The 17,652-nt window shown below is 48.6% G+C and overlaps 1 protein-coding gene across 2 annotated transcripts in view; it reads left to right on the top strand.

Annotated features, from left to right (window-relative positions):
• The window catches only part of LOC137355670 (Krueppel-like factor 1), a 23,864-nt gene extending 6,212 nt beyond the window's left edge, over nucleotides 1–17,652 (top strand). Inside the window, exons 1-3 of one of the 2 annotated variants that reach the window (XM_068021064.1) lie at nucleotides 8,415–8,581; nucleotides 8,896–9,928; nucleotides 15,283–17,652. In XM_068021064.1, the coding sequence (XP_067877165.1) occupies nucleotides 8,477–8,581; nucleotides 8,896–9,928; nucleotides 15,283–15,458 (1,314 nt within the window). In that variant the 5' untranslated portion in view covers nucleotides 8,415–8,476 and the 3' untranslated portion in view covers nucleotides 15,459–17,652. Of the gene's footprint in view, nucleotides 1–8,414; nucleotides 8,582–8,895; nucleotides 9,929–15,282 lie in introns of those variants that run through there. The other variant, XM_068021065.1, reaches the window with a different exon arrangement.

Here is a 17,652-nt window from a genome sequence, read left to right as displayed (position 1 = left end):
TACATATGGGTGTATGTGTGTGTTTGCTTGTTTTCAAATACCTCCATGGCCTCAGCCCCTCCCTATTTCTGTAATCTCCTCCAGTCCCAGCACCCTCTCAGATATCTGTGCTGCTCTAATTCCGGCCTCTTGAGCACCCGCGATTTTAATCACTCCACCATTGGTGGCCGTGCCTTTAGTTGTCTAGGCCCTAATCTCTGGAATATCCTCTTTACACCTTTCCGCCTCTCTACCCCACTTTCCTCCTTTTAAGACACTCCTTAAAACCTGCCTCTTTGACCGAGCCCTTGGTCATATTTGGTTTTATAATGCTGCCGTGAAGCGGCTTGGGATGTTTAATTACGTTAAATGTGCTATATAAATGTAAGTTGTTGTTCGTATTGGTTTTTATATATCAGAGTGTGTATTCTGCTCCTTGTGGTCAGTCATGGAGCAGAATGGAAAGTAAGAGCCCAGCCTGTCCCAGACTTCCCCAATGATTGTGGGCGATAGGGAGCAGAGGGGAGCATCATAAATACAACAGCTCACACCTGTCCCCAGTACAGTGTTCCAGGAAGCAGCAACCAGTGCTATTGGACATTTAAAGAATGATGAGCAGCTATTATACTAGGTTTCACTGTTGTGGTAACCATTCTGATTAGCATCACATTATGACTGGAGACACAAGACTATGAGAATTAGGAGCCGGATTAGGCTATATGATTGCTCAAGCCTGCTCCATTATTCAGTAATTTCATGGTTAGTCTCCGACCTTGGCTCCACTTTCCCGCCCTGTTCCCATATCCCGATTTCCCTTAGTGTCCATCTATCCATCTCAGTCTCGAAAAACTCAATGACTGAGCTCTCTGGGGTAGAGAATTGCAAAGATCCACAACCCTGCGAGTGAAGAAATCTCTCCTCATCTCCGTCCGGAATGGCCGAGCCCTTCATCCCACAGACTTCAATGTGGTGAGATTATCTCCATGACAATGAACATACCTTCCCGCGGCAGTTTGTACCTCAGCCCCTGCCTCCATTCTATATAACGTGCATTGAGACGGAACATGTGCCTCGGGAGGCAGGATTCCAGCGTGCTTTTATTCCCCGTCTCCAGAAGCAAAGCTTGGCAGCCAAGCAGATGGTGCCGAGCATCGGAGCGTACATTTTATTCCGAGCGAGACTTCTCCGTTCTTCCTGACCTGACCCCGGACAGGAAAATGTCGGGAGAAGGTTTGCAGCCTGAACTTGTGATTCTGCACTGGAGCCGCACTGACCCTGTCTGGCGTCTCGTGTGGGTTTAAAACCCAGGCGACAAAAAGCTGGAAGCACTCAGCAGCTCGGGCAACATCTGTGGAGCAATGTCGGTCAGTCAGCCAATGCTTTAAGTCTTGAGATCCTTCCTCAGAACTGCAGCTGACTGAACTGTTGACTGACTGACTTGTTTTTCTTCAGGGATAGAAAGCCTTGCATTTATATAGCAACTTTTATGACCCCGGGACATCCCAAAATCAGCAGTCACTGCTGTAAGTTAGGAAATGCGGCAGCCAATTTGTGCACAGCAAGCTCTCACAAACAGCAATGTGATAATGACTAGATAATTTACTTTAGTGATGTTGGTTAGGGATGAATATTGGCCAGGACACAATGGAGAACGTCCCTGCTCTTCTTCAAAAGGATGCTCTGGGATTTTTTTAACATCCACCTGTGAGGGCAGATGGGACCTCACTTTAACATCTCCACTGAAAGACGGCACCTCCAACAGTGCAGCACTCCCTCAGTACTGCACTGGCAGTGTCAGCGTGGATTATGGGCTCGGGTCTCTGGAATGGGACTTGATTCATAATCTTCTCAGTGGTAGGAATGTTACCCACCGGACCACAGACACAGATGCTGCCTGACCTGTTGAGTTTTTTTTCTGTTTCACTGGTTCTATTTTCACATTTCCAGCATGGGGGGGGGGGGTGCTTTTTACTGTTTTCTCTACACATACAGTTGTACAGCCAATCTCTGAATCGAAGTGAGTTTGGCAACATTAGTGGGGTGTGAGGCATGTGATTCTCCGATTATAAATGGGGTCCATGCTGGTGCTGGAGTCATATTGCACCTCTTCAGTGCAAATATTACCCCTTCTGCATCCTGTTTCTAACGAATGTCAGCAAACATATGTCATGAGCTGAAGTTGCTAAATATATGAATACAATGCTGCCTAATCTGTCAGTTAGAAGTGGAGTTGGGTAGTTTGAGTTATCACTGAAACCTCCCAGTTCACACAGAGCTGCAGTGCCTAATGATGTAGTAACTGGGATCACAGTGTAATGACTGCTTTCGAGAGGTCCTCCAATTCCAGGATACCTCCCCCCCCCCCCCCCCCCCCCCACCCCCCATTGCACTCAGAACAATTAACTCACAACGTTAATTAAGCAGCATTAACTATGATGTTAATTAAACACAATTTGACTGACTGTGGCTCAGATGTCGCATCCCGGAGTCAGAAGGTTGACATTCTGGTGCCAGCGCAGAGGGAGTGCGACACTGTCTGAGGTGCCGCCTTTCCCATGAGACATCGAGTTGAAGACCCGTCTGCCCTCTTGGGTAGATGTAAGATGTCCCGCTTCACTATTTAGCAGAAGAGCAGGGGAGTTATCCCTGGTGTCCTGGCCAATCTATCTCTCCATCTATCTCCATCCTTCAATCAACATCACTACAAAAGGAACAGATTATCTGGTCATTATCACATTGCTGTTTGTGGGAGCTTGCTGTGCGCAAATTGGCTGCCGTGTTTCCTACATTACAACAGTGACTATGCTTCAAAAATACTTAATTGGCTGTAAAGTGCTTTGAGATGTCCTGAGGTCATGAAAGGTACTACATAAATGCAAGGCTTTTTTCCCCTAACAAGGCAGACCCCAAGTGACAGTACAAGCCAATTACAAATGGGCTCAAAGTCCCATGAGGCTTACCCATCTAGTTGGCTACTGAGTTATACAGACTTGGAGATGTCAGCTTTAATATCTGGTCTGTGCTGAGTCATTTAACCTGAGGTAGGGTGATGAGAGGAGCACTGCACGAGACCTTGGTGGGGGGGTTGTGTAGAGGGGGAGTGGAGAACAATCAAATTTCCTGCCAGTGTTCTATAGCCCTTCTCAACCCCACCCTGTTGAGTGTTTCACAGTAACATTTGAGAACCAAATTTGACACTGAGTCAAAGGAGACATTCAGACAGATAACTGAAAGTTTGGTCATCGGTGCAGGGTTTAAAGGAGGAGAGAGAGGTTTAAGAATACCAGTGGAAATATTATTTGAAACTGAATCATGCTTAACATTGCATTCCTTTGGATTTCCCCTACCTTTTTGACTTTAGTCCATATTTTCCTTTTCTTTTTCCCCCTAGATTTTGTCAATTAAGCAATTGATTTGTGGGGAGGTGGGGGGAAGGTATTTGTAACACCCACAGATAGCAATGTCAGACCAGACTGGATTAACTTTGGCTGTGCGTTTACCGAACAGCCGAATGAGCAGCAGAATAAGCCGGAATCACAAAGGAGTTCTCCAACAGAATCTTCAGACAGAATCTTCCCAAAAGCAAAGCTCCCCACTCGCACTCCCACTCCTTTACGAATCCTTTACGAATTCAGGACTGCCCAAAATGCTGCACAGCCACGCTTGAAGTGTCTTCACTGGCTCCCGTGTTTCCTACAGAACAACAATGTGTGCACAGCAAGCTCCCACAAGCAACACTGTAATAATGACCAGGTAATCTGTTTAGTGGAGATGTTGGTTTCGGGATAAATATTGGCCAGGATGTTACTGGGAAGAACTTCCCTGCTCCTCTTCAAAATAGTGCCATGGGATGTTTTATGCCATAAGGCATTAGAGGGTAGAAGGAGGCTTACTTGTACATCTCGTCCGAAAGATGGCACCTCTGGCAGTGCAGCACTCCGACAGTACTGCATTGGAAGCGTCAGCCTGGATTATCTGCTGGTGAAGTGGGCCTTCAACCCAGCACCTTCAGACTTGGAGTGTTATCCCTGGGCCAAGGCTGATGCCTAACCCTCACTGATTTTTTTTTTTCCCCTTCCAACTCCATGGGGAGGTGGGGCTGCACTGGGGGCAGGAGTAGGGCCCCACCCATCTCAGACTAGCTAATTCAGGTTGTGTGGCTTCTGTCCAAGACATTTGCTAAAGTACAGCAACAGATCCCCCACCACCAACACAGCTAATTATTCCCTTGGGCACAGCTTCCTCTTCCATATTGGCTTAAAGTACAACCTCCCTGACGGAGCCAAGCTGCAAAATACACGTATGATGCAGGGACAAGTCTGAACATGGATTGGAATCGCTGACATTGCAACACACCTGTAGCCTCTATCTCAGCTCTGAGTCTGTGCCAAGAAACTTGCACAATGGCACATTAAGCTACAGAATAAACACATATTTCTCGATTATTGGCTAATTAAGCAATATAATTATTCATGTTTAAGCTCGGGAGTTTGTTGAGGTTTCTGAACAAAGATATCGAGAGCATATAATGGTCGCGCTGTGGTAGTGTGGGAAACATCTTCACAACTCAAATAAGGAACTGCATCAAGATTGAGAGTAAGGTTTAAGGGCCTTTCTCCTGACTGAACGCCTGTAAAGAAAGAACCTGTATTCCTTAGTACACCTCACAAGAAAATACCAGACTGCACCCAGCCTGGTAAATGATTTTGAAAGATTGTGGAAGTGCACAAGTTGACAACAAGATGAATGAGCAGTTGATCTATTTCTGGTGGGGTTAGTTGGAGGTGGAATGTTTTCCTGGCCACTGGGAGAATTTCCTGCCCTTCTTGTTGGGAGGATGTGGAACACCCAGATTCGGCCTAGTGGAAAAGGCAGGCAGAGCCCCAATTTAAAGAGTGTCATCTGGACACTAGCATCTCCGGCTTACCAACTCCTGAATTTGATGGGTAGGATTGTGATCTTCAGTCTTGACACAATGCTGGGGAGGGTGGGGGAAGAGAAGATGGTGGCCTGGTGCTATGAACATACAAATATATGAATTAGGAGCAGGAGTAGGCCACTCGAACCTGCTCCGCCATTCATTAAGTTCATGGCTGAACTGATAACTCCACATTTCCACCCACCCCCCGATAACCTTCCACCCCCTTGCTAATCAAGAATCTATCTACCTCTGCCTTGTGTGGGAATGTCACTGAACTGGTAATCCAGAGGTCCAGGCTAATGCCCTGTGGACACTGGCAGCTGTGAAATTTTAAATTCAATTCGTTAATAAATTCAATTAAATGATTTTTAAAAATCTGGAATTGAAAGCTAGTCTCAGTAATGGTGCCATGAAACGATCATCGATAGTCGTTACAAACCCACCTGGTTCAATAACGTCCTTTTCGGGGAGGAAATCTGCCGTCCTTACCTGGTCTGGCCTACATGTGACTCCAGACCCACAGCAATGTGGTTGACTCTTACCTAGCAAGCCTCGCGGTTGTCAAGGGCAATTAGGGATGGGCAACAAATGCTGGCCTTGCCAGCGATGCCCACATCCCATGAAAAAATAAATGGTAATTCCCGCCGAATCTCCTGCTTCCTTGCACTCACCAGATAAAGATATTGAGCCTTTCCTGACCTTTTGGATGTCTCAATGAAGATCTCAGTTTATCTGCCCAGCCCATGTGTTGGAAGGGCGAAGTCAGCCAGGGTTAGACAACAACCATTGGTCTTAGCCCAGCTGGAATACTCCGACTCAGAGGTTGTGTGGTTACTGTTGTAAGGCAGGATCTCGCAGCCAGCAATGTGATGAAGACTAGACAACCCGTTTCTTAGTGATATTGGTTGAGGGATGAATATTGGCCAGGATATCTGGGGAGAATTCCCCTGCTCTTCTTTGAAATAGTGCCATGGGTTTTTTTTTTTAACATCCGCCTGAGAGAGGCCTTCAGTTTAACGTCTCATCGGAAAAGCTACACCTCCGACTGTGCAGCACTCCCTCAGTACAGCACTGGAGTGCCAGCTGAGGATGTTATGCTCAAACCTTTGGCTGGGAGCTGAACCCACACACTTCTGACTCAGATAAAGCCCAATGAAGTAAGCAAAAGGATAAAAATCGGAGCAATTGGGCAAGAGAGAGGAGAGCAGCCAACTGTACTAATGTCACTCGCCAACTTTAAGGGCATTTAAGTGGTCATTGGATAGACATATGGATGAAAATGGAATAGTGTAGGTCAGATGGTTTCACAGGTCGGTGCAACATCGAGGGCCGAAGGGCCTGTACTGCGCTGTAATGTTCTATGTCACTGTGTCACCCTGTGGGGCCCACGTAGCTAGTCAGTATTAGTCACGAGTAAAGGGCGGTGCTCAGGTGAACAGCTGGGAACCTCACCAAGAGTTTGACAGCTCTGCTGCAATTGTTTGAGCACCAGGAACGATGTTTGCAGCTTATTCAAATACTGAGCTTTAGTTGACTTTATTTGAATATATAGATCTGATAAGGAAGGGCCTGCTGGGGTCTGTCTCCTGTCTGTATAAGGTAATAAAACAGGAAATCTGCTTAGGCTACTGATCGTTTACAACAGGGAACATAGTTTGCGAAAGAGAAGGCAGGAATGAAACTAGATTTTGGGTGACTCTCAATCAAACAAACTTTCTTGGCTCTGTAACTACAGAGTTGCTTTAGGGATTTAAACAACATTACAATTTATTTTACTTCAAATTTACCCACAATTTTTATTAGTGCCAGCAAATTATTTGCCTGGGAGATCATGATCTCATGGCAGTGCCTTTTGGCAGTATAGTTTCTGTTGTCTGTTGGTGCCAATTGGATGATTGCAGTCATTGTGAGTTAAGGAAATTTGATTTTGTTAATTCAGGACGGGATGCAAGAAAGAAAGTGAAAGAACTTGCATTTATATCGCAAATCACATGACCTCAGGATGTCCCAAGGCACTTTCTGGCCAATAAGGCACTTTTTTTGTTGCAGTGCGGGAAATGAGGCAGCTGCACACAGCAAGATCCCACAAACAGTAATGGGATAAAAGACCAGATAAACTCTTCGAGAAGTTGGTTGGCCAAGATCCAGCCCCTCCCCCACTCTTGGAAATAGTGTCATGGAATCTTTTACATCCACCTGAGAGGGCACATGGGGTCTTGGCTTAACACCTGAAAGGCAGCACCTGTGACAGTGCAGCACTCCCTCAGTACGACACTGAAGTGTCAGCCTTGCCTCATGTCCCGGAGTGGGACTTGAACCAATGATTTGCGGACTCAGAGCTGAGAGGGCAACCCACCGAACTGAACAAGAAGCTTCTCGCCTGCTGGGTGATTTTTATTTTTTCTCTTGCCTCCAGCTGCCACTCTCTCCAATGAAGACTTTTATTTTACCATTTTCTCTAATTAATGAACCTTCCTGTAGTGTCTACTCTGAATTTTTCTCCCTCGCTCTGCTTATGTTTCAGATATACCATTTGACACTCTTTCTCCCTGCATCCTCAGACCGAGACCTATTGCCCATCTCCTGCTCACTCTCATTGTTTCCCCAGTGCCAATACAACATGGAACTCCTCAGTGTTCCCTTTCTCTTCTGATCTGCAGGATTATAAAACTCAAACTTGCTGTAATTTAATCACCATGTCCAGATTTATCTCCACTCTTTTCAGACTTGCTGGTATCTATAGGATAGGACTTGGTGGTTTAAAGGCGGTTCATGTTATATTCCCAGTTTTTTTTTATGGTGCTCACACTTGAGGTTTTGTTCATGTGAAGGGAAGTTTCTGGAAAGCAACAACAGCTTGCATCTATATAGCACCTTTGATGTGGTAATACGAGCCGCTTGCAACAGGATGTAGATAGGCTAGCAGAGTGGGCAGACAAGTGGCAGATGGAATTTAATACTGACAAGTGTGAGGTGATGCATTTTGGCAGAAGGTATAGGGAGAGGCAATATATACTTAATGGCACAGTTCTAAAGAGTGTATAGGAACTGAGGGACCTGGAGGTGCTTGTGCATCAATCTTTGAAGGTGGCAGGACATATTGAGAGAGTAGTTAGAATAGTCTATGCTTCATAAATAGAGACATTGAGTTCAAAAGCATGGAGTCTTTTGCCCCATTAACTGATGGTACACCAGATTGAAGGTTTTGGAAGAGTTGCAGGGGCAATATGAGAAAGAACTTGAATATACATCGAGTGGTAATGACCTGGAACTCACTGTCCATGAGGGTGCTGGAAGCGGAGACAATCAATGTAAAGGAAATCAAAAGGAAATTGGATGGGCATTTGAAGGAAATGAACTTGCAGGGCCACAGGGACCGAGTGGGGGAGCGGGACTGACTGAATTGTTCTGCAGAGAGCTGGCACGGACGGATGGGCCAAATGGCGGCCTCCTATGCTGTGAATGACTCTGTGACTCTGTGTCCCAAGCTTGCTTCACAGGAGCTTAACCAGATAGCAACTGAGCCAAAGAAGGAGACGTTCGAACAGGTGGGCAAAAGCTTGGTCAAAAGGTTCGATGTTCAGGAGGATCAAAGGAGGAGAGAGAGGAAGAGAGCAAAGAGGTTTAGGAAGGGAATTCCAGGGCTTCGGGCCTTGGCAACTGAAGGCACAGACCTCAAAGGTGAGGCAAAGGAAACCAGGGATGCACAAAGTCAAAATTGGAGGAATGCAGAGATCTCAGAGGGTTGTAGAGGCTGGAGGAGGTTACAGAGATAGGGAGGGTTGTAGAGGCTGGAGGAGGTTACAGAGATAGGGAGGGGACAAGGTCATAGAGGGGTTTTGGACATAAGGATGAGAATTTAATTGCGGTGTTGCTGGACCAGGAGCCACTGTAAGTCAACAAGCACAGGGTTGATGGTAAGAGTTAGGAGAACTTGAGAAAGACGAAAAACAAATGAGTTGTCTGATGTTGTTGTTGTTGTTGTTGTTTTACAGTGGTGGGAAGTAGATGGCAACCCAACAAAGCCGAACTCCACAATCAGCAAGAACTCCACGGAGGACCTTGCAACCCCAATCCTTGCCCCTGATCAAATCAAACGTGAAGATGACGACTTCAGCTCTTACTTGGACCTGGACTTCCTTCTGTCGGATCTTTCCAATGTGGAAACCAGTGCCAGCGCATCCATGCCAGCTGGGTACCCCTTGGCAGACGCACCCCAGAACTGCAACGCTAAATTGAAGAAGGAGGCCCAGCATGCCACAGACTGGAATAGTTCTGACGCCCCACGCACCAGCCTTGTGGCTGAACTGTTGTCTTCCGACGTCCACGCAAGCCAATTGGGAGCTGGCAATCAGGCCAATTGTGTTGACCCCCGCAGTAAAACCTACACCAGTTTAGGGGCTGCCGATCACGGTACATCAGTGCTGGAGAAGATGGTAGACTGCCCGCAAATGGCAACAGGAAACACTGGACATGGGTTTCAGAAGCAGGGCAGTGTGGTGTCAGCTTCCTCCTGTACTCGTCAATTGGTGGATGAGAAGCCCCTTTTAATACCAAGGAACCATATGCAAGTACCCCTAGGCCGAGGGTTCTATCCACAGACACAAGTGGAACCAGCCCCGGGAGATCTGAGGTTGCAGCCGAGGAACCAGCAGATGAACCAGTTCCAGATTCCCCAGAATTATCGATACCACCATCTTCAGCAGCAGATGCCTCTCAATTACCATGTCCTCTCCAGATACCCATCCTACTACCCCAACCAGCCACCCCACCAGTACCAGGGGCAGATCCACTTCTATACGTCCAACCTCAAAGCTCCCCATGCCACTCATGGCACAGTCCTGTCTCCTCCCCCCTCCCTGGTGGGCTTGATACCGCCAACCGCCGTGCCAGAGGAGGCCAAGCTCAAGCGAAGCCGGAAGACCTGGGTACGGAAACGTACCACCGCCCACAGCTGTGACTACGCTGGCTGCGGCAAAGTCTACACCAAGAGTTCCCATTTAAAGGCCCACCTCCGCACCCACACAGGTAACAACATGCGCAGAGTTGTGCTCAGTAGCTAAAGTGCAAGATGCTTTCATACAACCAATGATCATATCTCGGAAGCTGCCCGCAGTGCTTTAAAGTTGCTCGGCAAATACAGCCAATTTGAACACCGTGAAGCCCCCACAATAAGAAATTGGATGAACCATCTATTTTTGATGGCGTTATTGACGGAGGGATGTTGGTCATAACCAAAACTATACTGCCCGTATCGTAACTCGCAAGTTCCTGGGCCGGCTTAGTTTTAAAATTCTCGTCCTCCGTGGTCTCGCCCCCCTCCCTGCTCCAACCCTCCAAGATCTCTGTCCTTCCAATTCTGGCCACTTGTGTATTTCCAGTTTCTGTTGCTGCACCATTTGTGGTTGTGCCTTCAGCTGTCTAGATCTGAAATCTGGAATTCCTTCCCCTGAACCTCTCCTCCTCCCTCCCTCGTTCTCCTCCTTTTAGACACTTCTTAAAACGTACCTCCTGGACCAAGCTTTTGGTCACCTGTCCAAATAAATCCTGATGTGGCTCGGTGTTTGTTTGATTTTTGCTCAGTATCTCTCTGAGTTTCAATACAGATCACTGGTAGAATTAGACCTTTCCTGCTCTGTGTCTCTCAGTATCTCTCTGTGTGCTTTCTCGCAAACTGGTGCTTTGGGATGTTTTACTACGGTAAAGGCTCTATGTATAGAGGCATGTTTTTGGGATGCTAGGAGAAACTTGCTGAAAACATTGCCAAGGAATTGTTAACACCAACTTGATCATGAGAACAAATAGACAGGGGACTCAGTTTAAATCATCCGAAAGACCGCCCCTCTGACAGTGTAGGACTCCTTCAGTACTGCGGTGGAAAACTGGCATAGATGATGTGCTCAAGTCTCTGGAACTCACAATCTGACTAAAGAGTGTAGAGTGACACAAAGGGCCGGATTTTCGTTCTGGCATCAGGACCTCGATGTCGGGAGAGTTTCAGATGTCAGGCGCCCGTGCTGGTGATTTTTAAAGGGATGGCCAGTTAGTGGCCAGAGGACGCGCTCGCTGTTCAATTCAAGATGGCGGGCGGGCTCCCGATGCTGGAGAGCCAATAGGAGGCCCTCCAGCACTGAGAGTGCGGCAGCCCCACTGTCAGAGGTGCAGATGAAAGAGAGCGAGAGAGAAGTTGCCTCGAGATGGAGGTGCCCCCAAAACTTTAAAACTTTCTGAAAGAAGACTGGCCACAGCTGCCAGGGCGCCATGGCAGAGGGAGATCCGTCCCACAGGGCAGCCTCTCGCTGCTGCTGTCACCATTTATAAGCTGCGGCTGCAGTTGGGGCGGGGAGGGGGGTGTTTAAAAAGCCAAATGGAGTGCTGGTCCCTTGGTCCGCTGCCGGGGGAGGGGGTGTTGCCTCATTCATCGGCCGCAATTCAGCCAACATGTGGGGGGGGCTTGCCAGATGAATGGAAAATTCCAGTCGGCATGGGAGGGGGCCTGAATTGGTCCTTTAATAGGCCTAATTAGCTGCCCATGCTTGCCTGCCCCTCAAACCAGCACAGTCCAAAATGGCCCAGAAGTGGGAACGTGCTGGCAAAGCGAGATGCCAGCTGGACGCGGGAAAACTGTGGGCCCAAATGCTTTCGCCTCCGTTCCTGCCCCCAACTGGGCTAATCTGACACATTGAAACCAGTTACTCGTAAAGTAGAACCTGCCTATTTTTAATTTTCCATTCTCCTTTCACTCATCAGTTTAGCTTCAATGTCCCAGACATTGGGTGTAAGCCTGTTAATGTTGTTATTTACTCCTCGCCTGGTCCTCCCACCCAGGCCCTGTCTTCATCCGACTTGCATTTCCCAACCATGGTGCTGGGCGGGAGGTGGGCGATCACCGGAGAGTGATGACGGGCAGAGCCCCCTTCCCGACCTCCACCGTGTTGGTTTCTCTCCTCCCTCATGGAGTGACACGGAACCCAATGGTACCTCCTCATCTGTTGGCAGTCTAACTCCACACAGAGTAGCAATGGAACCCTGGCCTGCATAGACCTGATTTTAACTCTGTGAGTGAATGGGCTTTAGGCCGTCGGGAGGAGCTTGGAGGGTAAAAGCATCTGAACACATTTCTGCTCCGACAACAACTTGTATTTAAATAGCGCCTTTAACGTAATAAAATGTCCCACAGTACTTCACAGAGGCATTATAAAACAAAATATGGACTGAGCCACATAAGGAGATATTAGGGCAGATGACCAAAAGCTTTTGGGCCTGGAGGTAGGTTTAAAGGAGCATCGGGCAGGAGGAAAGTGATGTAATGAGGTTCAGGAAGGGAATTCCATAACTTAGGGCCTAGGCAGCTGAAGGTACGGCCACAACTGGTGGAGTGACTAAAATTGGGTAGCTCAAGAGGCAGGAATTGGAGGAAGGCAGATATTTAGGACAGTTGTAGGCACCGTTCCCTCTAATTTCCCTTTGCTGTGCAATGCATGTTCCTCGCACTGTGCAGTCCCTTTAAGATTGGCGCATGCCCATGCATGCGTGCATCTTAAAGGGACCGCTGCTCCTGCGCGGCCTGCTTCTCCCCCTCTGTGGCACACTCCCGATTGCTGCACCGTCGCTTCTTCTCGCAGCTTGGAGGACACATTTGGTTGTAGGGACTGGAGGAGATTACGTGCTGGGGAAGGGGCGAGGCCATGGAGGGATTTGAGAACGAGGATGAGAATTTTAAAATTGAGGTGTTACTTAACCAGGAGTCATATTAGGTCAGTGAGCAGAGAGGGTGAACGGGACTTGGTGCAAGTTAGGACACAAGTCGCAGAGTTTTGGATGACCTCTAGTTTTCAGAAGGTAGAGTGGGAGACCAGCCAGGAGTGCATTGGAATGGTCAAGTCTAGAGATAAGGATTTCAGCAGCAGATGAGCTGAGGCAGGGACGGTGATGGACAAGGCGACTGAGGTGGAAATAGGCAGTCTTAGTGATGGCGCGGCTGTACGCTTGGAAGATCGTCTTGGGCTCAACTGTGACACCTAGGATACGAACAGTGTAGTTCAGCCTCTGACAGTGGCCTAGGGAGACAACAGCAGGGAGTTCTGGATTATCCCGATCAAAGAAGGAAAGTCTTGCATTTATATAGCACCATTCACAACCTCAGGACATCCCAAAGCACTTTACAGACAATGAAATAGTTTTGAAGTGTAGTCACTGTTGCAGAGTAGGAAACGCAGCAGCTAATTTACACACAGCAAGATCCCGCAAACAGCAATGCGGTAAAGACGATATTGCCTGTTTTAGTGATGTTGTTTGAGGGATAAGCATTGTCCAGGGCACAGGGTTGGGAGTGCCATGGGATCTTTTATGGCCCACCTGAGCGGGCAGACAGGGCCTCAGTTTAATGTCTAACCCGAAAGACGGTACCTCTGACGGTGCAGCATGCCCTGAGTACTGCAGCGAGACGGTCAGGATAGACTTTGTGCTCCAGTCCTGCAGTGGGACTTGAACCCACGATCTTCTTATCCAGAGACAAGAGTGCTCCCAGCTGAGCTGCAGTCAGTTGGCAAGTGGGTAATTGGAGGGGGCAAAATGGGAAGGGCATTTTAAAAAAAAAGAAAAATTGAGCTAGAGAGGATCAGGAGTCCAGTCAGTCACTCGAGTCTGTTCTGCTGTTCATTGAATTATAGCTGATCTGTATCTTAACTCCAATTGCCCGCCGTTGATCCGTATCCCTTTACGCCCTTACCTAACAAAATCTTATCAATCTTGGGCTTGAAAACTCTAATTGTCCCTCAGCATCCAGAGCCTTTTAGGACAGAGGTATCCTCAAAAAAAAATAAAACTGTGCTCTTTGTATAGGCTCAGCTGTGGCTCAATGGGGAGCATGCTTGCCTCTAAACCAGAAGGTTGTGGTTTCAAATCCTCCTCCAGATATGTGAGCGGGAAAATCTAGGCTGACACTGGTAATGCAGTACTGAGGGATTGCCGCACTGTCGCAGGTGCTGTCTTTTGGAAGAGGCGTTAAACTGAGCCCCAGAACTTTCATAACGTAAAAGATCCCATGGCGCTATTTAGAAGTAGAGCAGGGGAGTTCTCCCCGGGGTCCTGGCCTATATTGCTCAATCAACATCACAAATACAGATTATCTGGTCACTATCACATTTGCCATTGCTGTGCACAAATTGGCTGCTGTGTTTCCTGTACTACAGCAGTGACCACACTTCAAAAGTATTTAATTGGCTGTAGAGTGCTTGGGATGTCCCGAGGTCGTGAAAGGTGCTATAGAAATGCAAGTCTTTCCCCTCCTCCCTGTCGCCAACAAAACCCAGCTGGAAAGCAGGTACTCGGTGCGGACACTGAATATGATGGGGGTTTGGGCGGGGGTACTCGGTGTGGACACTGAATATGATGGGGGTTTGGGCGGGGGTACTCGGTGTGGACACTGAATATGATGAGGGTTTGGGCGGGGGTACTCGGTGTGGACACTGAATATGATGAGGGTTTGGGCGGGGGTACTCGGTGTGGACACTGAATATGATGAGGGTTTGGGCGGGGGTACTCGGTGTGGACACTGAATATGATGGGGGTTTGGGCGGGGGTACTCGGTGTGGACACTGAATATGATGGGGGTTTGGGCGGGGGTACTCGGTGTGGACACTGAATATGATGGGGGTTTGGGCGGGGGTACTCGGTGTGGACACTGAATATGATGGGGGTTTGGGCGGGGGTACTCGCTGCGGACACTGAATATGATGGGGGTTTGGGCACGGGTACTCGCTGCGGACACTGAATATGATGGGGGTTTGGGCACGGGTACTCGCTGCGGACACTGAATATGATGGGGGTTTGGGCACGGGTACTCGCTGCGGACACTGAATATGATGGGGGTTTGGGCACGGGTACTCGCTGCGGACACTGAATATGATGGGGGTTTGGGCACGGGTACTCGCTGCGGACACTGAATATGATGGGGGTTTGGGCACGGGTACTCGCTGCGGACACTGAATATGATGGGGGTTTGGGCACGGGTACTCAGTGTGGACACTGACTTTATTCCAGGATTTCCAGGCCTTGCTGCCTCCCACAATCTTTGAATTCGCTCAGTTGGAGCTGACAGGTTCGTGCGCAATGGCCACACTCCACGACCTCTCTCTCGAGGTGAGTCACTTTTCATGCTGGACCCTGCTATGCGTCTGGGTAGGGCATCAGCTGATCCCGTTCTCAGTTGACGTTTCACACCTGGTCCCTTTCCAGCAGAGGCATTGATCAGACACTGGAGCGCTGGTTGGCTATCCCTCCATCACTGAGGAGGTGGGCGGGGGGGGTAAATGTGGGGGTGGGGGCGCACCTAAACCTTTTTCCTTTCTGTAACCCAAGTGTTGCCTTTCATGTTACAGGTGAGAAGCCCTATCATTGTACCTGGGAAGGCTGCAGCTGGAAGTTTGCCCGCTCTGATGAACTGACCCGCCATTATCGGAAGCACACGGGTCACCGCCCCTTTCAGTGCCACCTGTGCGAGCGGGCTTTCTCCAGATCTGACCACCTGGCTCTTCACATGAAGAGGCACATGTGAACCCCCTGTGGCCAGGCCTGGGCATGCTGCATGTGGACAACCTCCCAGGCCTTATGAACCATCGACCCACTGACAGCGCAGTGGCACACACCACCCGCTGGGACAATAGGGGGGATGTAATGGTTCAGTCAGGTGTATGAGGGAGCAAAGGACAGGGCAAAGGGATATGGGGAGGGGGTGAGGAGAGTTTGTGAAGAATGGTCTCCAACAGGTTATGTGGAAAATTCAGTGTAAGCAAGATATTCCCTGTATTAAACGAAATTTAGCCGGCCTTTTTAGTGACTGAATGGGAGGGCACACATGGAGCCCAGGGTGACACAGGTGCCCATGGAAGATCTGTGCCAGTGGCGCATGGTGTGTGGGTCCACAGATGGCCATCACTGCCCGTCCTCATCAGACTTTCTCTTGACTTTGCCCAGGGTGCCACTCGCTAATTTCTCAAACCATTTCCCGTCCCGCTGCCGCCGTTTCTGGAGGACGGGTCACTGCCAGTGTTGGAGGGGCCACAGACTGCAGACGCTTGTAATACAGGGTAGGTCCCAGCAAAAGCCACCTGGGCCCAATGCTGCCCACTGAGTGACCCGCAGTACACCATTTACATTGTGTTGGCGAGGAACTAGGGGAAGAGAGGGGCCGTTGCCAGCCAGTGACTATGGGGTGGGACTGATGAGCAATGCCAACCTGCTCCTGGGAGACCCAGGATCCTCTGTCCCTCTGCTGTGAATGTTTTGGCTGAATTCATTCTACCCAGTGTTAGCAATCGCCTTGGGATTCAGCTCCTGATGTTAGAACTGGGACGTCTGTGACCTAGAAATAGTAAAACAGCAGCATTCGCTAACCTCTGACAACTCATCAAAAACATTGAACATCTCTCACCCCATCCCCATAAACAAGAGCCCTGTAAATAATTGAGCTCGTAGCAAGCTCTGCACCCTCATGGACACCATGAAGATTGCATTGGATCCCCAGCCTGTGTTGGACATTGGCCGGACAGTGCCCACTGGAACCAGCGCCCCCTCCTCTTGGGAATTGTGTATTGTGGAGGCAGTGGTAATGCCCATGGCTGAACACCCTGCCAAAACTCGCTGTGTGCCCCTCTCCAACGTGAAGTACCAAAGAGCTCCCATTCACTGTGGAGCTCCCAGCACAGGTCACTCATCTCAGGAGCTGGTCTATGTTGACCAGACCACATGTGGTTAACTGGCAGTTTAACTTATAACAGACCTCAGCGCTCCTGCGCATGAGCAAAAGGAAACCAATGAGGCAGGGGTCATTCAAGGGTTCATCTGTGCACTGAGCTCTCCTGTCAAGTGTGTGTATACGTGTTTTACATATTGTCCAAGGGGCTGGCTCAGCTTGACCACACAGTGACTCATCGGGGTCACACATGGCCAAATCGCCAAGATTCTGGAGAACCTTGGAACCCATTCCCTAGCGAAGGTGAGCTCTTCCAGGCCTGAAGGAGTAATGGGAACCATGGAAGAAGTGTAGATATTGATTTTTTTGACTTTAAAGGTTTCAGCGAGTGAGCTAGTGTTTGCTGTCAGAGTGTTAGGCTGTTAGCTGAAGGATTCATTTTTCTGTATTGCCCCTAGAGTTACATCACTGCCTTTGACCTTTTCATCTCTATTATCTGTCAAATGGGCCCCTTACTGTAGCCAAAGCGACTCGCCCAGGGGCAGGAACACTGGGAAGGTTGAGCTCAGAGATAAAGGAGAATAAGGTCTTTTAGGCCAACAAGCCTTTTTGTAGATTTCCCACTGACTTTCTCCCCATATCCCCAAATCCTACCTTCTCCAACCCCCTTTAACCTGCCTTGTAACCATATCCCTCTGTCCTTTCTCTCAGTAGAAAAACACCCAAAGCCTTCCTGATCCCCTTTATATTATCCACATCACTGTTCTTCCCTGGCCATTTGTTCCACAATCCTGGGTGAAGTAATTGGGTCTGATTTCCTTGCTCTCAATTTTTTTGGCAAGCCTTCCATTGGGAATTCACCCCCCTTGCCCCTGTGACCAATCGATGTGGATCATTGTAAATAGCATTGGTGTACAGCTTCAATTCAGAGAGAAACCGTGTCAAATAGATGAATATGGAGCAATGGATTCTTGTCCTCATTAAGGTGGGAGTCGAGGGTAATTATTTTGTAATTCTGCTCTGGTGATTTAAGATGAAATAAAATGTACAGATTTAA

This window comes from Heterodontus francisci, chromosome 43 (assembly GCF_036365525.1).
Source record: "Heterodontus francisci isolate sHetFra1 chromosome 43, sHetFra1.hap1, whole genome shotgun sequence".
In the NCBI taxonomy this organism is placed as follows: domain Eukaryota; kingdom Metazoa; phylum Chordata; class Chondrichthyes; order Heterodontiformes; family Heterodontidae; genus Heterodontus; species Heterodontus francisci.
This window is presented reverse-complemented; position numbering and strand designations above follow the sequence as displayed.